Below are 22426 nucleotides of genomic sequence, written 5' to 3'. Positions count from 1 at the left end.
TAATACTCTTTTCGAGGGTATAAAAGGAGTGAGCTTGGGCCATTTATAAACAAGAAGATCGTATTACTGGTGGTTCTGCTAAAAATATACTTTTATTGGTACAACGCAACCAAATTCCTTTGGCCAGATCTTACTTTCTTTGCGAGGACACGCCAGGCAGGATGTCCATGTAGAGAAAGTATATTCCTTATAGGAACGGAAACGCTTCAACCTGTTACGTCGCTTTCTACCAGTATTTACATTACATCTACATTATACCTTACATGTCAGAGTCAAAGCGCCATCTATATACTTTACCGGTTGAGCCATCTTAATAACCGGTTGATGCCCGTTAATCATTCAAATTTAAACCCAAGCCTTCCAAAAATGAAATTGAAAAATGTACACATATTTTTTGCTTTATTTAAATATTCAATTGAGTGGTTGTTCTATAGAGGGCGTGGTCGCAAACTGTATTTTGTTGAATATATCTATATTTGCATGTAATTGTATTTGAATTGGTGTAGACTATTTAGACGTCGGTTCGTATATATTGAAAAAGTTATCCCATAGTTTACATTCATAAAGGTTCAATTACATCAATTAAGTACTACAAAACTATTTTCGCTGTGAGTTACTCTACCATAGTTTTCCGTGTGTTTCTGTGTGTTACAATAATTTAAGCCAGCTTCGATTCCTGGCCAATTCGAATCAATGGAACAACTCAAGGTCATTAGCAGTAGGTGGTACACTTAGAGAAAACAATATTCGACTTAAACGCAAGGCTAAAAAACAAAATCAGTGCTGGGCTCTGGGCTCTCTAAATGCTTAATAATACGCACGGGTGTGTTTGCGTCCAGTGTCTGTGCCAGCAAACTTAATTGATAAACATTAAATAACATTTGGATTCAGATTCGGAACTTGCGTCCGCAGCGAAGGGTTTCCGAGTAATTCTAAAAGTTGTTTTTTTTTTACTGCTCAGAGCAGTGCAGTACCCCCAACGAGGGTGGTTAGAAATGAATATATGAACAATTCTGGGTAGTATTTGCTTTTGAAGTTATTAGTCTACTGCAATTGCTGGAAATATTAGCGTTTTTGTGGAGAAAGGTTTGCCAGCCAGCGTAAATAACTAATAAACTTCCACATTTCATATGATTTCTCACCTTAGAAGCTAATTTTCGCTCTCTTCGAAGATGTGATAGTTGCTGCCTTTGGATTTTCCCTCAATTGTCGCAGATTAACCTCGATTTTGTCAGTACTTGGTATCACTTGGAATTGTTCATATATCACCCTCCCCACCAGTGATTTTTGGTCACCTGACCCAGATCAATTAGCGCCTGCAACGCACATGGATCAGAGGCCTGCGTCGCAGGGAACCCGAACCCGAACCGGAACCGGAAACAGAAGCCACAGGAGCCACCGGAACCATGGGAGCAGATGCAGATGCAGATGCAGCTGGTGCCGCAGCTACAGCCACAGCTTCCTGGGGAGCTGGGGTGTCCCAAGCCAGAGCCTATCACATTGGAACGCGTCGTGCCAGCAGATACTCGGAGAACTGCTGACCCCCGACGCTGGCCTCGATGGTGAAGCCGGCGTTGAGGAGTCGTGTGAGCACCTGCACCGAGTTCAGCTTGCAGTAGCCGTTGAGGGGGAAGCGGATGATTTGCCCCCAGTCGCCCTGGTTCCAGGACACTCCGCTGCGACTCGACTGTGTCGCCTGGCTGGCCTCCGGGAAGAGCTCGTCGAGCAGAGCCCGTTCCGCCGACAGCATTATGCGCTCGCCGAGGTCCGGCGAGATGTGCAGCGCCACTACCTCGTAATTGCACTCCGGCGATGCGCTGGTCCTCGGGCTCGTCTTGATGTGCCGAGCCGGTGGAGTGGGTGGCGCCACCAAATAGTTGCCGTTGCGAACGCGATCCTTGCGCATGCTCTCCAGCTGCTTAATCATCGCTGCGGGCGCAACGGACCGGTCATGTGGAGAGAATTGAGCGGGAGACAGGAGAAAGGGGAGAAGAGCAAATTAGCTATAATCGCTGGTGGCCATAACGAGGCTCTATGCACAGAGGAAAAGTATCAAGTATCGTTGGCTAGTCGCAAATCATATTTCTTTGTGAGAATTAAAATAATAATTAAAAGATTGGATAGAGGTATGTTTATAAGGTCATGATAATATGTCACTTCATTTAAAATTTTTCTAGACCAAGTCGTCATGAAGTTGGGGGGAAATACCATTTCATTTTATTTTCAGGTCCCAAATGATCTAAGCGTAAACTTTAACATTATACCTACTAAAGATGTGAGTGGTCCTTTATACCTTAAGGCAACATTACTTATGAGCCATAAACTATCTTAAAAGTACAAAAAAAAAAAAATTTCTGAGAGATCATTGAAAAATATATATAATCATAATGGATGACTAGGTGAATACTATTTAATTTTTTTATTTTTCGAGTCCCAAATGATCTACAACGAAGCTAACATCAGAATACAAATTAGAGTGGACCTTCTGATATACCTTTATGCAGCAGAACATTTTAAGGATAAATAGTTTTAAGTACACCAAAAAGAAAATAATATTTTTAGGATAACATTGAATCAAAATAATAGACCCGGGGTGTTCAAAATAACTTTTGGTTCCGAATACTTGATACTCATTTAGAGCATGTGTGATCCAAAAAATGAATACTTACGCTCCACCTCGTAGTAGCGAGCCTCCTCCAGCAGCAGCTCCAGGTCCGGGAAGTCCTCGGCAATCAGAAGTCTTGAGTTTCTCATAAAGTTCAGAATGTGGCGGAACATGCCCCCGTCGCGATCGATAAAATAGTGCTGCTTCAGCGAGTCCAGAACGATGGGTATCTGGCCGTTGAAGAGCTTGGCCAGCTTCGACTCCGGGTACTTGGTGAGCGTCTCCAGCGAGCTGGTGTAGATGGTCCCGCCGACGTCGATGTGCACGGGAGCCGTGTACCGGGAGGCGGCGGCCACACAGGGGATGCCGGTGATGGGCTTGTGGTTGCCATGCAAATAGGAACTGGCCCCCGCCGAGGAGGCTCCTCCGACGGCGGCGGCTGCAGCTGCCACCGCTCCGGGCAGTCCCAGCGGCGTCACTGAGGAACTGGCGGGTGGCGTCGGTGTGGGCGAAGAGGAGTTTGAGATCGTTGGCGAGACGGTGGGCGAGGAGCTGCGGGCGAGAGTCGTTCACGAATTCACAATGAGATGGTTGGCTACAAAAGGGGTGGGACTTGCCCTTGGGGCCTGGAAGCCTGACTTCATCGTACCGCCAATGGGGTACTCTGCTTGTCACAGGTATACCCAAGTTCTGGATTTTAATGATTCTTGTGTCAGCACACCAGGGGTTTTAAACATAAAATACCCAATTAAAAAAAAATTGTACAGCTTAATCAAATCAATTAGAAAATATTGACCTTATGACATTTTATGGCAATCTAAAAAAATAAATAATAAATTTAACGAATATGTTTATATGTATGATATATGCCATGAAATTTTAAATTAAATCTAGTCAGTTAAAGAAAGCTTAAGCAAGTGTCATAAGGTCAAAAGTGGCAGTATTCATTTTAGAAATTCTTTGAAAACACTTGTCACTTATAATGTAAATATGTTTATAGTCCTGCTTGTTTATTATTATTAATTGGTAACCATTTTAAATATGGCATTGATTTTTTTCTGACTCTAAATTAAAAACCTGTGATAAACAATAAAACAAAAATTATATTTATTTATTTTATACGCTGAAACAGATCTCAATTTTTTTAACTTAGAAATGGTAGCTGCAAATCTTCTTTTTGGAAGGTAACTTATTTGATTCATGATCTATAATTTCCGCTCTATAACTTATTTGTTTATATCCTGGAACCATACCTGATTTTAATGTCGCTTCTGGCGTAAATGCGGCCCGTGGAGGACAAGTCGCGTGGCTCCAGAGCCTTGACATCTCTTTCGCGCTCTCGATCCATATCGCATTTTTTCCTGTAACCGAGTTATAAAACAAATCTTAGTTAATTACCAGGTAATGTATATGATGAATTAAGCTTATATAAGTCAGAGGGGGGGCAGGAAAACAGTAATCATGAGAACCAATTTGACCTCCGCGCCAAACCGAAATCGACTTGACTCTGATTACGGACAACAAAATCGACGAAGGACAGCGAACGTGACAACCAAAATGCCGCGACGGGCCAAATATCGCTTGCAGCTCTCCACAGGGCCCATAAAAGTTCACACACACACACACACAGCGATTCGGATTTGGAGGGGGGACGAAGAGCCAAGTCGTATATATATATTTCATATGGCCATAGTCTTGGGCTGATTGTGTGGGAATATTTGGTTTTTCACTGCGTTTCCATCTCGGTTACGGGGCTTGGGGCCCCAAGCGATCGGCTCTCTGCAGCTTTGGTCGTGGACAAGAGCAAATCGCCATGCCATATACCATAGCATACCATCCCATAACATCCCATCCCATCGCATACACCGTATACCATACCAAAACTGGGCGGCCTGTGGATGCAGTTAATGTTAACGGCCATCGAGTGCATCGTTTTAGCACTCGATGTTGTAGTTGTTGTATCGCCGAAAGGGTTGCCAGTCGAATTTCACACGAAAATCACATTGTTTCGCGGAGGAAAGCGGCAATGGGCGATGTGGGCTCGCCAATTATGACGTGTCAGTCGTATGCGTGCCACATGGCGTATGCGCAACGCGGCCACTGAGCCGACTTAACAAAGTCAACACCAATTACCAAGCTACATCTAAATCTGCTCAGCCAAATCTGAAGCCAAAGCCCTCATCACCATCATCATCAGTATCAGTTTCTCGACTCCAGGACCGCAAATTAATAAAACTCAATCAACCAGCCAGTGAGGAACTGAAACGAGTTGGCCCCATATGACAAATGTTCACATGCTTTATGCACATTAACCTGGCTGGCAGACAGTTCTCTTCAGTTATGAATTCACGTTACGTACGAAGTAACCTTGTAAAGGTAGTTAGGTTGGGTCATAAAAAATGTAACTACTTATGATGGAGAAAAATGGTAAGGCTTAGCCATTAAAAATATAACAATTTATGATGGAGAAAGTCACATATATTACTATAAGAATATTAATATCTGTACTTAAGATTATGAGAAAGATTTTCTAGATTAAGAAATGTTATAATTGTTTTTTACTGAATTATGGTATATGTAAATCTTAGACAAATAATAAGCTTGTAAGGGCATATTATAACTGTAACATTTGGACTAAAATCGTAATACTCTTTTAAGGTTATTTTGACGATTTTAGAAGTTATAACATGGTATGTTGCTTAAGATAAATAGGTATTTTAAGCTTTTGTTGTTAAACAGAAATAATATTTCTAGTAATACCAACAAAGAGCATAAATTCTTCGTTCAGCCGCAAAGCAGCGCTATCCATGTAGCTAAACAAGTTTGCTTTTTTTAAATGTTTGAGACCCTGTGGGCAAACGACTGGGGCTGGGTAATTACGATTTGATTAACTTTAACTACATGAACATTCAAATGCGAATGGGAACTGGACAGGGAGTGGATGTACGAGTGTACGAGGGCTAAAAAGCGAATAGAGTCGCAAGGAGAGGACGTCGAACAGGGTCACGGGTTACGGGTTACGGCAAATGGAAACCAAAAGCAGTGCCACAAAAAAAATTGCACAAAATAAATGTCTGCAAGGCATTCTCTTGGAAAAAATGGCGATGGAGAGGGTCTAAAACTGGGTAAAGTGCTACATAGCTAGGTTTTATTAATTTACGGCAATTATAAAGCGTGAGTAATGCGTTCAATCAAACATTGGATATTCGTTTATGGGATCTGGCTTAATGGTTTCCTAACCAATATCCTTTCTACCCCTTTTCCCCCCTCCTTCTCTCCCTTTTACTTTCCTTTCCTTCTTGGCCATATTCCTCCTTGGGCCAACTGCTGCAGTTGCAGCCACAAAATATGCAATGCCTGAGCTCTGGCTTGCCACACAAACAATTCAATTTCAATTGCTTTGCGGCCCACTTGAGCAGGTGCAACAACAACAACATGCCCCACACACACACACACACACACACACATATGGCCGTACAGGTGCACATGTGTGTGTGTGTGGACACCCTGAGCTAACGGTATTGTATATAAGACAAGCACTGCAGTTTGCATCCTATTCTAGTCCATTATCACCGCGGGCGGTATCTTTTCTATGCCGTCTAGTAGCAGGATGAGCAGTGGCGGCGGGTGGAAGGGGGGCAGGATGGGCAGGAGGGGCAAGGCTGCCGGCTGAATGGGGAACGGGGTTCGGAGTTGCTGGAGTTGTTCGCAGCGCCTTTGGTTACACTTGAGATGAGACCGAGAGGTGAGCCCGTGACATGGCCGAAATATAAGGTTACGATTGCAAAGTCGATTGACGATATGATAAGTTAGACAGGATTTAAAAAAACATTATAAACATATTTTAAATCATTTAAAATATTAAACATTTTAGCATTTTTTTAATAATATATGTTTTTAATGTATTTTGTGGCTTTTTTTCAGTACCACTACCTTAATTTTAGGCTTGCCAAGCTATTTTCACATTTTCAATTTTAATATTTAGTTTATATTAAACGACCGATATAAAATACTTTCATATTTTAAATGCGATTAATTTTACATAAACTAATGAAAATCAGGTTTAATAAATAGCAAAGAAAACATTTTAATCTAGATAGAGATAATAGCAGTTATATTTTTAAGCAATCTGTTATCAAGAACCAGAAGTAAACATTTGATATTATTTATAAACTAGAGATGCTGATTCCTTAAAAAATGTTTAAATTTAAAAAAATGCGTTCAGGTTAATCCTTGTGCAAGATAATATTCAGACCTAAATTACTCGAAAGTGAAAACCAGAACAGGCCTGATTGTCCCATGCCAGCCCATGCTGATCTCAAGACTCGTGTCATGAGCTCAGCTCTGGCGAATGTGAATTTTGAAGAGTTGCCTTTGCCATAGTCATATTTGTCAACCGACTTCCCCCCATCATTTCGGCATCCTGGCATCCCGCCTGCTGCTCTGAATTCCGAATACTGCATTCTCGGCCTTTCTGTGGCCATCATTTGACATCTTTGCCTGGCGCTGGACTGGTTTTAATGGCAATGCCATTAACTCTTAACTCTTGGCATTGCACATTTGCTACGAGGCGGTCGGAGGAGGAAACTACCTCTTATACTTCTGCCGGAGTTTCGTGTTTCATTCGGCAGAAAGAGATGGCTGCTGTGAGCTTATTAGTTTTGCCATTGTTGAGATTGTGAGTGCGGAGCTGGATATCAGGTTGCTGACCAGTCCGGGATGAACTGGCCCCGGGGCGAAACCATTTTCCAAAAAGGAATTATGGACAAAACTGGCCGTTGGCACATGCTCAATGTTCGATGCCCAATGCTGGGAGGATAACTCAGCTCAGGTCCCCGCCCATTCCGGTGCCACCCAGGCAATTCCCCACGACTTGGGGTGTTCGGTTTTCGGATCGGGTAGTTGAGTGGGTTTCGGTTGGGTTGGGATGGGTGTCAGGGGGACATTCGCCCTCCCAAAACAGGACAAAAGCGAAAACAAAAGCCAAGAAATGAGCTAAAGTGCACACCACACCGCACACACACTCACCCACACACACACACACACACACTGAGATAGCGACACACACCTAGGCAGAGCATCAGACGTTGACGACTGCGACGCTGACTATGTAACCCTAGAAAATGTCCTGCGGCCAGCCAACCTTCCGCACACAAAGGCCAGACCAGACAGCCCGAGTGTCCTGGTTGCTCTCTGCACTCGCAGAAAAAAAGGGTACAAAAATAGTTGGAAAAGTCCATAAAACTATCACCAGTTTACAAGACCATTGACATAATGTATTATTAAACGCTTTGAATTGATAAGGTAATAATACTTCTTCACTGTTGTATTACTATCATTGACTAAATTATAATTTTTAAAAGATAGTAAGTAACTAAATTAAACAATTATCTAAGCTACATTCAATCACAAGTTGAATTCAAAGTTAAGTCGTTTAGAAAGTTTAGAAAGGATTCAATTTCATAACTTAAAAATGAAAGCTAAGTATAACACTTAGATTTTAGAACATTATTTTCGGGTTATGAATAATTATTTTTAAGTAGGAAACACTTTCTATAGTTCTTTTATAACTAGGTTTTCTTAAAAATATTTTTAAAATCCCAGTTATTATCCTAAAATATACCATAATATACATAGTTCAAGTACCATACACCACATTTTAAAAAACGAAAAGAAATACAAACTATAATAAGCATTAATATATTACTAATAGGTTAGTGTAACTATAAAACTTAATTAAATGGATGATAGAAAACGTTTTTTCCAGTGCTAGAAGAGAAGGCTAGCTGTGCGAGAGCGAGAGGGCTAGCGAAAAAGGGCAAAAGCTGACTAGGCCCGCGGCGATCGTTTGGAATTAGTGCGGAAATCATGGATGGATACGAAACGAAACCAAGGAAGGAAAGCGAGCCAAGCCAAGCCGTGCCTCGCCAAGGAGGCAAGGAGTACGTAGGAATACGGAATGCGGAATACGGGCGGAACTGGGCTCCAAGGGACCCTCGGTAGGTGGGTAGCTTATTCATCAGCACAGCTCTATGGCCGAGGAGGGGCAGGCAAGGGGCTATCTGCCCCCGAATGTAATCCACTGGGGCTCTGCACGAGCGAGTGCCCACTGTAGTCGGGCAAGGTGCCCGGTGTTTGGGATTGAAACTTGGGGTTTTCCTGCCCCCCCCTTCCCCCCTCTCTAGTGGGTTCTGGGGTGGTTCCTTCAGGGCTTCTCCGGCTCATACATGTGACTCCGCCGTGTGTGTGTCGGTGGGTGGATTGGGATGTGGATGTGGATGCCCGTGTGGATGCCGGTTGCCTCCTCATTCATTTATCCTTGCAGTGCTGAGGGCAACGAGAGCAGCAGCAACAGCAGTGGCAACAACAACAAAGGGGCAGGAACATAGCCAGTAACCACAACGGCAAGGATACTCCTCCCGATCCGTTCCGTCTCGTACCGTTCCGGACGAAACTTAAACCCAAACCCGACTGCGACTCCGATTCCGATAAGGCCAAGGGTTTGGCTGGGGAGCAGGATGGCTGGCTAGCTGGAGGCGCAAACTTTTGCGATTGGTAGGTAAGTCTAGTCGTGTCCGTTCTGGCTTTGGCTTATACCCCCATGTGTACCATGTGTTGCCTGCATTTAAAGATATCATACCTAAGTTGGTCTCCGTCTCCCTTTCCGTCTCCTCAATGCTCCCCAGGCAGCTCGCAAAACAACAGGAGAGTATAAAAGCAGAAAGAAAACAGCACCAGCAGCAATAGCAGTAGCATAAAAATGGGCAAATAAAAAGCAAAACGAAAGTTTTCGAGGCAAAATCTTATCTCAATTTTAAAACGCCCGCGGCGAAGAAGCGACGTCGGCTGCACTGAATCCACCTCGAAAGTTAATACGAAAACATTGGGAACCCGACTCTGAGCCCGAAGATTTATCAAACTGCAACACTTGCAGCAGCAGCAGCAGCAGCAGCAGCGGCAGATTATGTTTGACGGAGGCGAGGGCTGAGGATTCCAATTAGGCAGGACTTATATTCGGGGTTGGTTGGCAAAAGAAAGCAAACTTACGGCTCCCGGGAGCTGCAGATAAGGGAATGCGGAACGGAACGCTTGTGTATCTAGCCAAGACAAACATAAAGTAAACACACATACACACGAGAGGAAAAATCTGCAAAATGTCCTGGGGACAAGTTGAGAAGAATCCAAATGCCTGGGGCGAATTTCGGGAAGGTCGAAATGGCTGAGGATGTGGAGAGTGACTGCCGCTGCCCTGGCTTGTTTTCGTTTCGTTTCGCAGTTGGCCAAAACCAAAATCAAAACGCTGATGAGCAGGCAAATGAAAAACTTTTGCCGGGCAGTCGGAGGTCCCAAGTAAAACACAAAAAGCCAAAGCCAGGAGGCCCCCAACTCCCAACTCCTCCCAGATCTGGGTTCTGGGATCTCGGGCTGCAGTGCCCGAACTCAACTTCTGCGTCGACGTCGTCTTTAGCCAAAGGGTTCAAAATTCAAACGGCGGAGCTGGAGCTGCGGCATATGGGAAATCAGACCGGGCTGCCTCTATGCCCCTTTCCCTTCCACTTTCCCCATACTTTCCCTCTGCGATGCTACGAAAATTGTTAGCCAAAGTTGCAGAATGTGTGCGCCATGGCAAATTGTACAAATATATGCGATATATATGTGAAAATATATATAGATATATATATGGGGAGTATAGAGTATGTGTGGGCGAGGAAGTCTGGCAGAAGTTGAGTGAGTGAGCGAGTAACTGGAGTCCTGGCATATACTGGAGCAGCAGATATTAAAACGCTGCAAGGCTTTCAAAAATAAACTTTGAAAAATTTATTAGAAAATATTAAATAAAAACGACGATTGCGCTGCATATGGCTCACTCAGCAAAAAGCGGGCCAAGGGAAGGTTGTGAAAGGGGTTTTCCGTCAGAAGGGGAGAGGGGTTTTGGAGCTACGTATGCAGAGCAAACATTACTCAGCCAACTCACAAACTCGCCGACCTCCGACCTCCACATGCAAAAAAAAAAGAGAAGAAAAACTGAAACAACAGCACGACGACAAGCAAAAAATAAATATATTCCGGATAAATCTACATGTGTGTGTCTACCTAGAGATAGGATGTTTTTATTCAGCTAAATTCGAAAATTGAATTGAAAGTCAAAAGCGCAAAGGATAAGCGTCGGAATATTGCCGTAAAGGAAAACATTGCGCATACGCAGCGTTGTTTGCTCGCCGTGTGAGCAAACTGATAGCTCCAAAAGGGGCCTTCAGTCGGGAGGCTTGGTACTTAATCAAGTGTACATAATAATTAACAGCCATGTTTCCACTCGAACAGGGTTCAAACAATGGAACACGATTCGGAAACGGGTAGCCAGAAAACCAGGCCCACCACTCTACCAAAACCCATTCAGATGCAGTCCTGCAAGTGCAACTGGATTCGCAACTGCAACTGCAACTGGCAGCGGCAGACAATGCAGGCCGCCTAATTGGTGCAATTTGCGTGTGCATATCGCAGCCAAAAACAGCATCAACAGCAGATGCAACACAAAGGCAACTGGAGTGAAATGCACTTGCCACCGCTGTAGCAACAACAGCAGCAGGTGCAGTTGGCCCAAAGAATCGGGTTTCGGAATGGGTAATCCTGGGCATGAACGAAGTGTAAGCAAGGGGTATTATAGGGATTACGAGGGGATTTAGCAAGGGTGTGCGAGAACAGGAAATATAAAAAATACCTATGAAATATATGAAACGTTGGTTTTGGTAGTGTCACAGAATCAGAAATTTTGGTAACTATATGTATTTAAATATATTTCATTTGTAAAAAGGTTGACTGGTTAAGGTAGATATTAAAATAACATATTTTAATCGGGTTCGGATTATAGTTATCGAGCTTTAAATTTAATTTTCTTCTAAACATTCTATAAATCTAATTCGGTTTAGTGAGAAGGTTCTTTTATATATTTAAAATATTCTTAAAACGCTTTTAAATTCTTTACTTGGAGTATTTTATATTTTATGTTGAATAGTAAAGCCTTAAACGATAATAAGGATAATAAACAAAATTAAATAAGTTAGATTTTCTATCCAAATAATTCAGTTTGGTGAGAACATAATTTAAACAAGTAAGGTTTTTGTAAAATATATAAAATATTCTAAAACCACTTTTGTATTCTGTACTTTGAATATTTAATATTTATCATGAATAATAAAATTTTAAATTATAAAAGGTATTAAAGTTAAGTTAAAATTAAAGTTATTAAAATATTTGCCAAATATATAAAACATTGTAAAACAGATTTTAAATATTTTAAAAATATTTTTAATTATGGAAGCACTACAAGAAACCATCATATTTTACACCTCATACAAGCGATATGCAAAAGTCGTACCCCTTGCGAAATCAAGCGAGAGCTGCCCTGCCACTCGGTTGGTGGCAAATTGGCAGCGCAATGTTGATGCTGGTAATGATGCCGAATTGCAGCTTAATTAACACACAGCGCGTTAAGAGCTTTTGTGGCACAGCCTCAGCCATTCAAATGCAGCACGGGCAGGCGAAGGCTTTGACTATTGGCACGTAATGGAAATCACTTTGCCGCTGGTTCTCAAACAGCAGCAGGTATAGGCCGTTAATTTAAATGCGAATCCAAGTAGCTGGAGCCTAAATCCGCTGAATGAAAACAAATTAGCTGGCGGTAGGGGGACTCTGAGATCCTGACAATGCGGCCAAAGAATCGCGAACTGTGGCCCCAGCCAAACAAACAGGCAAACAAACAAGACTTTGACTTCAACTCCGCCCCCTGTAAGGAAACTCTTGTGTCTGGCATGCAAAAAAAAAAAAAAAAATAACAGCGAGAAACAGCCAGAGATAAGACCAAAACCAGTTGCTTCCATATGAAAGAGAGGGCTGCATAGAATGAGAGGGCAACAGGCGAAGGTCGTCAACGTCTTGCTCCTCCCTTCGGATGCACAGGGAAAAATAGGATTAAATTAGTGGTGCCTGGGAAATAAGGAGATTAGGAATCAACGGGAAAGCTTCTGCCAAAAGTTTAACTATATATATTTCTACGGTATTTTAAAGACAGTAAAATAATTCTGATACTGTGAGACACGTACCTATTGCCTTTGATTTGTACATCGCTCTAAAGGTGTCTAAAAGTAGGCAATACAAAAAAACGTCGATTTTCGTTATGAGCCCACTAGACTTTTCTTTTCAAATTATATTGCTGCATACTTTTAAACACCTTTATAATGAATTTCAAGACAGTGATATCAGTGATTTGAAAACAATACAAACAATTAATCCATCAGACTTTGGTCTTAAAAATATATTGCTGCATACGTTTGGACACCTTTTAAACTGATTTAAAGATAGTGATTTCTTTGGCACAACTCCATTTTTTCGGCGTGATTACCCTTTTTAAAAACAATAAATTAAATTAAATTTTGTTTTTAAAATATATTGCTGCATACTTTTGGACACCTTTATAACTAGTTTCAACACAGTGGTTTAAGGACAATAAAACTAAGAAATTTAGCAGACTTTTGTTTTCTAAATATATTGCTGCAAACTTTTAGACACCTTTATAACTTATTTAAAGACAGTGAATTCTGTGGCACAATTACATTTTTTTCTGAGTGATTACCCTATTTGAATACAAGTCCGCACACTGCAGCTCTCGCTTTGAACTTTGCCTCCTGACTTGGCTGCGACTCAACGGACAAACTGGCGGACAGATGGACGGATGGACCGACGGACGACTCTCACGGACCGTCGATTCGATGGCTAAACAAAAATTTGTTGTACGAGTGTGCTGTGTGTGTTTGGCCCGGGGGTCATCTTTTGGCCGCTTAGTTTTCGACCAGCCACAATACAACCGGTCGGTCATGCCCCCTCCTGCGCCTCGACCCACGACCCCCGCCCAGCACCATCACCCAGCACCATCGTATTTTATAGCCTTTAAGGTAGAAAAAATAATGCGACTCGTTCTCGTCTGCACACATAACTCAGCCGGGGGCTAAGGTTGCCCAAAAATGCCCCCGGCGAATTTTGTATGATTTTTTCTCCCCGTCGCCGGGGCCCGCTTCCTTCGGCCCTCCCCTTTCCCCGGGTTACTCTTCTTACTTTTGTTTATTTCTCCTTTGGTGCGGGTACAGAGCACTTGAGGCGCATAATTTTTTTTTTTTTTTAAACAGTCTTCGTTTATGGCGCACAATTTCTGACTTGGCATGTGGGAGAGACGAAAATCAGTTGCCCGGGGCGCTTTTGGCCAAAACCGAAAACCAAAGGGAGAGCGAGATCGGGTGGCCTGCAACTTGGACCGTCGATGCTGTGTTGTGTGTCAAAAATTCGTTTATTACAGAATCTTTTTTTAAACTAATTTATTGGCCAGCTCGAAGGCTGGCTGGCTATCTGGGATTTTCGGGGCATTTTGCAAATGAAAAGCTTTCAGTTTTCGCTTACCGTTTGGGGCAGGAGGAATCCACCGTCAACGGCGATCGTTGATCCAATGCAACAAACGGAGTTCTGTTTTGGGGCGAGAAAATCACAAACAAATTTGCATTAGTTTAGTATTAACGATTGCATTTTAAGTGTTAAGCAATAGAGTAGAAGCCCTTATAATGCGGGCTTTTAGAAGTGAAAGAACTAAACGTTCTTGAATAAGATCCATATAAAACAAATGGAACTAACAGAATAAACAAGAAAACAAATTCATACAATTTTATAATTTAATACCATTAATAGATTTTTCTGCGAGTTTATTACTGGTCATAATTTTTAAAAAAGTGCAATTGCATTTTATTTAAAATCAGAATATATAAATTAAAAGGTTTATACTATATCAGAAAGATAAAATCTCTAAAATGATCTGTTAAGTTAGTCTTATAAGGTAAAATGGTATTAATAAAGTGTAATTTGAAAAACAATTAAAACACGATTTTTTAACTCATTCGAAATCATAATAACTTAAGAAAGGAGTAGTTTGCAACTCCACAGTCTTATCAACTTTCAAGGAACTCACAAAAAGGTTGGTATATTTAGGAAATGCACTTTAACTCTTTTTTATAACAACGCGCGCGTAGATAAATAATCTTCGTTTTTTGTTCAGATCTTTGGGACTCTTCGATATTCTCTGTATGTATCTTCAATTGCTGATCGCTAGCTGCCTTCGGTTGAGCGTTTTCAAATTCAATCAGATGCGCGCGCCAACGAGTGTTTACTTCCGTTTCCGCTTGGCGTAGTGCACCGTTCACCGTTAGACTTAAGTGTTGCCTACTTTAGAGCGCTGGCAATTTACCTCACTTGCATTCGCGTCGAAAGATGGCCGAAGACTGAATTTCCTGGCTGGCCGAAAACTGAATTTCCTCGCTGGCTGATGGATGTTGTTTGGCTAATGGCGAGTTGCGTGTTGCGTGTTGCGTCTCCGTTGCAGTTGCGTGTTGCGGCTCGAGTTGCCTCTTGTTGCCTCTTGTTGCGGGTGGAGTGGAGTTCGTTGCTGGCGTCTTCTGTGTTGAGCCGACGACCTTGAGAGAGAGCAGCAGCAGCAGCAGCAGTGGCAGCGGAGAGAAAGAGAGCGCCGTTTGTTGTTTAGCTGCTTGGCTTTCGCACCATGTGATGACCTTATCTGTGTGTGTGTGTGTGAACGTTTAATAGTCTATTTCCGGTTTAAGTGGTCCGTTCTTGCCTCTGTTGTTCTTGTTTTGTTGTGGCCTGCAACTAAGCTGCCGCAATTAACATCGTAACTGTAAATAGAACAATTGGCTTGGGTGAAATGCTTTCGCTTGCCTTATGAATCGAAGCATTTAATTAGAGTTGCAGGTTTGGAAAACATGGATTTTAGGTCGCTGCCTTCGAACTGATAATAAATACAATTGTATTTAAAAATAAAAATTATATCCATTTAAATTCGCAAAATGGAAATACTTTTTTTACCCTTTTTAAATGTTGTAAAGTCTTATTAGTGTTTAAGATATTAAAGCTTTAAAAGGGCACTGTGTACATCTAAAATAGTCTTATATCAAGGTATGATTTTGGATAGTTTTATAAATGATCCTAGTTTGCTGAATAATTTTCTATTAATTTTAGAAAGTGCTACACTAATAAAATTGGTATACAAATATATATTTAAAAGACTTTCTAAGAATTTTAAAAAACTCTATATTATTAAAGAAATTTCATCCTTAAAATTAAAATATATATTTTTAAAATTAAAACGAAATGCCCAATTTGTTTAAATTTTTTCAAGTGTTCTGACAATTTTAACCCATAAGTTGCATTAATCATGGGGACATCTCTATATGCCCGATTTTCTATAATTGTAAATATCAAAGCCTGTTTGTTTTTGTTGCCCTTGGCCAAGTGTGTGCGTGTGTGTGGGTGCATGTACAGCTGACACCCGGCAGTCTGCCCAAGTATTGGTGCGCCTGCCACAGTGTGCGTGAGCGAGTGTGCGAGTGTGCGTGTTTGTGTTAATGACAAAGCATAGAACGCTGGGCCCGCGGGCCAAACGAAATGAAACTTTGTGCGGCATCAGCTCCAGAGACTTTGAAGAAGCAGCAGCAGAACCGTCGGCGGTACGAAGAACGGGGCATCGGGGCTCTGGGACGCCGGGCTGAGCCGGGCTGAATGGCCCCGGGGCCACTGAGGAGCGACTGAGCGACGGAGGCAGCTGAAATATTTTGTTGCCCCGCGGCAATGCAAAGAAAAACTTGTGATAAATACGCCGCAGGCCGTGTTTCAAAACACGGTCTGGAATGGGAAGTACAGAGCAGAGCGAGTACAGTGAGGCCTGCAGTTAGGCAGCTGTAATTAAAATGAGTGCGAACTTTCCACCCACTCGCTGGAAAATGCCCCAGGGGGTGGGCTGTGGGTGGTTCTACCCCAAAAAAAACCCCTGCCGAGAGTTGTGTCGCATCATTTTTCATTGGCAATTGTTTCGGAATGCTCGCTTATTTGCCCCCCGGCCAAATTCATTTTGAAGTATATGCGCCACAATAATATTTCGCTTTATTTTCCCGCTGCAGAAATTGCGATCTGGCTTAGAGATGGTATCGTGACTGGGTGGGGTGTTCATCTGAAGATAGCGCTATGTTTAAGAATATAAATATTTTAAAAAGGATATAAATAAGTGATATTCCCCATCTTGTTATTTTGTTGATACATTAAATTATAACAATTATTAATTAAATTCTCCTTCCTTCTATTTTGTTGATCCGTATAACTATACAAAAATATTAAAATGATATTCCCTTTCTTTTTATTTTGTTGGTCCATAATATTGTATAACTTTTACTGCCCTTGACAAATAAAGGTAAATATATTTCCAACAGCCAATTTGAAAACTATGCAAAGCATTTAAGGGATCCATAAAACATGTCAAATTTTAATTGTTGCCTGCGACCACTGGCATTTCAATTTTTCACATTTTATCGGAGCCACTGCCTACGACGAGTGGAAATTGTTGCAATTTTATCGCTCATTTCACTCACTCAGATGGAAAGTGGGTGGGGAAATGCTGGGTGGGGGTGCTTTTATTGTTTCAAAAGGGGGATGGATGGGAAATGGGAAAGCGGGCTCCTTTATTTTGACGTCGCTTTGCGTTTTTGCCATTTTAAATATTTTTTTAATCACAAGCTCACGCACACAGATACAGACACACACACACAAATGGGGCCGAGTCGTCGTATGTATTCAGTCACTCATATACGAACTCATACATATGGCAATACCAATATTTCAAGCCAATTTGCTGCAGTTAGCCGCCAGCGGACTGCCAACAAAATAATTCGACAAAATGTGTGCGGCGCGCTTTATGCTTTATTGTTTGGATCGCTTGGGGGGCAGTGCAGTGGGTGGGGCGGGGGGTGTAGGGGGATGGGGCAAGGGGGAGTGGCAGGGGGTGCGCTGCAGGATTCATATATATATGCCATATATATATGGTAAAAATGAATGCTCGGATCGGCTCAGAAATCAGCGTCCACATTCATACACTTCCTCCGCTCGTTTGTAATTATTTGTTGATGGCTTTTTAAAGTAGCCCAGGCGCCACGCCCCCCAGCGCACTGACCACCCTTCAACCCCCCCACCCCGCCTGCATATTTATTCAAGGCTTGTGCATTTGCTTGTCAATCAATATCATCATGATGAATGCTGAATGGGAAAACACAAACATTTAAATGCCGCAGCATATGCTGAGAATTTCCGCAGATTTTTTTGTTGCTCCCCAACCGCCAACCGCCAACACCATCAGCATCATCATTATTGTGATTTTTTATTATTACTATTATTTATGTGTGTGCACGGCTCATCATCACAACCGAGTGTGTGTGAGCTTTAAAATATATGTATGTGTGGATAGGCATATATATTTTTTATTATTAACGATACCCAGCGAGCAAACAACAAAAACATGCCCACATACACCCATATGTGTGTGTATATATAAATGTATATGAAAAGGCTCATAAAATTCACAATGTCTGGCCGCGGGGCTTTTACTTAATGATGCCATTTTTGCCGCCGCAGCCTGAAATTCGCGTTAAATTTTTAACGCACGACCGAACTGCAGCGACCACATATCAACCATCAATTCCCGAATACATCCGACCATCCATCCATCCACCCATCCAAACAGCAAGCCTTTCATCCATATGTGGCACAACATTTACATTAACATTTGAATGGTAATCATTTTACAGCCAATGCGTTCCATAATGAAGTGTTTGTGTAGCGCTTTTTTTAAAGACTATCGACGAGCCTTTGAGTTTCAACTAACAAAGTAGGCCCTTTAGGTCTCCCCAACTTGGAGCATTTCTAGCCTTAACTAGGGGAACAATTAAGAAAATTATGGCCCTTTGACATTGACTTGCTTTCGATTAACTGACTGGATTTCTTTAAAAATGTTATAGTAACCCATAGCATATCTTTACGTGAACTCATCATATGTTGGTGAGTTGTAGACCCACTTCCTAAACATTGCATTGCCATTTATAACAATATAAAAGCATGTACTAAAAATGAAATATATTAAACTGAACCCAGCAAACAAACAACTAGTTAACAAACACATGATCATATAAAATTTAAGGTCAGTTCTAAAACTCCAAGAATAATTCCGAGTTTGTCACCAATATCGTTTATATATTCATATTATTTTAAAATAAAATTTTAATATAAAAAAAAATATTTAAAGATAAAGAACACTTAACTACACAGAGAAAATTCTAACGTTCTCACCTGAGTTAAAAGTGTTCTTAGAAATAGAACGACATTTTTAAATTGAAAATGTTTTTATTTTGCTCGAATCAAGTTGAATTGGCGGTATTTGCATAGTATATCTCAACAAATAAGCTATTAGTCCAGTTAGAAATGTATACTTATTAAAAAGTTGTTAAATAAACTCAATTTAACTTTTCTCTTCTCACCATTTTGTTCTAATATTGAGAACATTGATACCAAAGTGTACTTACACGGTTTTTAAGAAAATCTCAATTCAAGAACAATGTTATTGGGTATTTCTCTCGGTGTAGGCCAATTTTACAACAATTTCGATATTATAATCTGTACATAATATTTAAGAATTTTGGTGTATTTCAAATGTATATTAATGTCATTCTGTTTAATTAAATTCCATTATTAAATATTTAAAGTAAATGTTGCAGCATTTACCTCACTTTTGATGACTATTAAATTGTATTTGAAATCTTTAGGAAAGTAAATATACTTAATTTATTATATGTATGTTTTAGTTGATTAGCTTAAGAACTGAAATGACTTAATGTGATTATATTGTTTACCCCTATTAAATATTGTTGAAGGTATTTATCTGTCTTATTGCATTTTCCCAACCCACTTCTTCAGCCGGGTGAAAGCTGGACTCTCACTTACGAGAGTGGCAGCCGTTTGAGAAATGCCTTTTAATTGTGGGCACTTATAGAGAGAGGGAAAGCGGGGGAAGGGGTTTTGAGGAGTCGATTGCCGACATCCTTTTGTCATTAGCAATGCGTGACATTTGTCATTAACTGCATAATGATTCCTATGCAGTTTGGCCAACTTCTCCGACCAAACCCACACACACACATAATAGACATATACACAATGTGTGTGTGCGGATGTGAGTGGTATGTGTGTGTGTGTGTGCATAATTTTAATGATTTACAAACTAGCCCGCTGGCGTTTTTAGCTCGAAAACTGACAGTTGATATCCAAAGACAAGCAGAATGAGGGAAATATAACGCAAAAGAAGATATAGCCGCGAGTTATGAATGGGAGAGGACTGTAGACCGGAGACCGGAGACCGGACCAGTTCTTTATTTCCAGCTTTTTGGGGTGGAACGAGCGATGGAACGGTGGAACGGAAAGGATTGCTCGAACATGCAACTAAGATGGCCCGAAGCGATGCAGAGAATATTGCAGAGACCGGGGAAGAATGTGCAAGTTAAAAATAAGTTAAGTTTTGAGTGGCTGGCGGCCCTGTGCGTTTGTGTTTTGCATATAATGAGGGTTCCATTTCTGGGCCCGTTTTTCTTTTCGAGACTGGTTGGGTTGGATTGTCACCTGCTGCCGGACGCTCGGTATATTTGGGCGACAAAAACTGTGATTCCAGTTGGCCAGCTGTGGTAATTATAGGCAGCCGGCACTCGGTGTTGTTCTTAAATTACATGCCACTCCTGTGTTATCCTTTGTGGCAGGTGGTACGGCCCCGCCACGCCCACTTCCACCAAACGGAATCGTCCCCGGCCAGTTGTCCAAACACGTGCCGTGCAAGTGCAACAAGTTACCGGGGCAAACAAGGGCAAAAAGTGGCAATAGCAACTGTTACTGTTATTCACCTGCTAACGTTGTCAAAGGCCAAAAGCAAACACCACCAGCACAAACACACTGAATCACGGTAGCGTTGAGAAAAGACTGTTTTGGGGTCTGTTTGGGGTCTAAGCCGAGTGGCGTCGAGCGTGTTGCATGCAACATGTTGCATTGCCGGGGGCACTTTTGGCGCAGCAGCAACACGGGATGTTATCAGCCGCAACGTAAACACAACCACCACAACTAAGTATCCATATCCGCAGCAGGCGACTTCGATCGCCCGTCCAACCGCCACCCCCCCACCCTCCGTTGCACTGCGAGAAATCTTGAGACATAATGATCTGTTGGATAAAATTGTATCTCATTCTTAAAACTATATTTTACAACATCATCTTATTAAATCCATATTATTTCATACCTCATACCAGTATTTTAATTTTATTTTCTAAGCAAAAACTAGAAATATTTTCAAACCAAATTTTACTTGAATATTAAATCTAGGTGACACATATTAATGAACTCTGATTATGATGTCCCCTTTACAAATACATCCCCATTACAAATGCCAAGATTACTTTCACAAATGTTTTTAAAAATATATATTAAATACCTTTTACTACTTTTAAAATTAAATTGACTTCTAATTTAATATTTAATTAAAATTTAATTCTAAATAATGCATATTTAATAATATTTTATATTTAATGCATACGAATAGAATGCATTCAAAAGCCATATTAAATGGGCTAAAAAGAGTGTAATCCAACACTTTCATTCATATTTTAAGGCAATATTTTTAATAATTTAAAAAATATTTAAAAAAAAATGTTATTAAAAATATTGCATCAAAAAATATTAATGAAAATGTTGGATGTTTACTTCATAAACCCACTTGAAATAGTAAGTCTTTTAAAGAAGATATTTAAAAAATTGCACACTCAATTATTATTTTACTTCATAAACCCACTTGAAATGGTCAGTTTTTTAAAGAAGATATTTTAAAAATTGCAAACTCAGTTATTATTAAAAATAATGCATCAAAATCTAGCTAAATCTCTCGTTTTAAAAAAACAATTGCAACAATCAAGCAGTGTTTTTCAGTGTGGTTGTTAGCCAGGCTAAGCTCGCGATGCGATGCCAATGTTCGACGCCACAGCTCCGGCTTCGGCTCACCTTCCTCCTTGCCTTGCCCGCGGGCGTTCGCTTGTAATTATAATATTTCAACCCAAATGTGACCCGGGGCCATGCGCCAATGATGGATTTCAGCTCTCCGGTCCGTTCCCCTGTCCCTGCCCCTGCCCCTGCCCCCTGCATATAATGTGGCATATATATACATTTATACAGATATATACACCGAAGAAAGACCGATACGATACCCGAGATACGGAGAGGTGCGCCGTTGTTCCGGGGTTGCTGATGTTGCTGTTGCTGTGCAATTTGCTGCCGGCGGGCCAAGCGGATTGGCCTGCGGCCAGACATGTGAATAAAATTACATTCACTATTTTATATGCCACATGGCTTGTATGTATGGCATTTATCGGCGTTTACATGTTTTGCCGGTGCCATGTGGAAAAATCCTATGTAGGTAGAAATAATTGAATTGGCACATCAGCTAAATCACTCTCAAGCCCGAGTGTTTGTGTATATCTTTATGGGTATGCTGGTTAATGCTGGAACCGGAGACAGAGACGGAGGCCAGGGCAATAACAAGATTAGATCACTGGAAGAAGAGACCGCCGCTGGCCATCCGGCAATGGAAAAGGGTAGAGCGTAAACGAAGCTGCCACTGACAATCCACAATCCACAGAGCGAGGTCCGAATGGTCGGGCCTGGACACCCAATCCCAAGACCCCCTCCCAATCCGCTGGCCTGTTTAAGTTTTCCTCGGAACACGGCCAGGTGAACATTAATCAAGCCAAACAACCAAATAACTTATGGCCCTGGCTAATAGAGACATTCGGCCAACAACCGAGCCGCAAACATGACGGCTATCGCTGTGGCTAGGAAACTGTAAACCTCAGTTAGATAAACAAG

General features: G+C 41.4%; 1 protein-coding gene across 2 annotated transcripts; it reads right to left on the bottom strand.

The window, feature by feature from the left end:
* Positions 1-382: 382 nt before the first annotated feature.
* On the bottom strand, positions 383-20473 carry LOC119549921 (BTB/POZ domain-containing protein kctd15-like). 2 transcript variants are annotated; one of them, XM_037858251.1, is made up of 6 exons: positions 20422-20473; positions 14613-15333; positions 14054-14116; positions 3859-3966; positions 2670-3157; positions 383-1929 (listed from the first exon to the last, which is right to left on the bottom strand). In XM_037858251.1, exons 4-6 carry the CDS (start codon positions 3951-3953, stop codon positions 1496-1498), a joined length of 1017 nt encoding a protein of 338 aa, XP_037714179.1. In that variant the 5' UTR covers positions 3954-3966; positions 14054-14116; positions 14613-15333; positions 20422-20473; the 3' UTR covers positions 383-1495. The 2 variants fall into 2 exon arrangements, with proteins under 2 accessions (XP_037714179.1, XP_037714177.1); XM_037858249.1 differs by having other exon boundaries at positions 14889-15333.
* Between the last annotated feature and the right edge of the window lie 1953 nt (positions 20474-22426).

Source organism: Drosophila subpulchrella, chromosome 2R (genome assembly GCF_014743375.2).
Source record: "Drosophila subpulchrella strain 33 F10 #4 breed RU33 chromosome 2R, RU_Dsub_v1.1 Primary Assembly, whole genome shotgun sequence".
NCBI lineage: Eukaryota > Metazoa > Arthropoda > Insecta > Diptera > Drosophilidae > Drosophila > Drosophila subpulchrella.
Note: the sequence above shows the minus strand (reverse complement) of the source record. Positions and strands in the feature narration are given on the sequence as shown.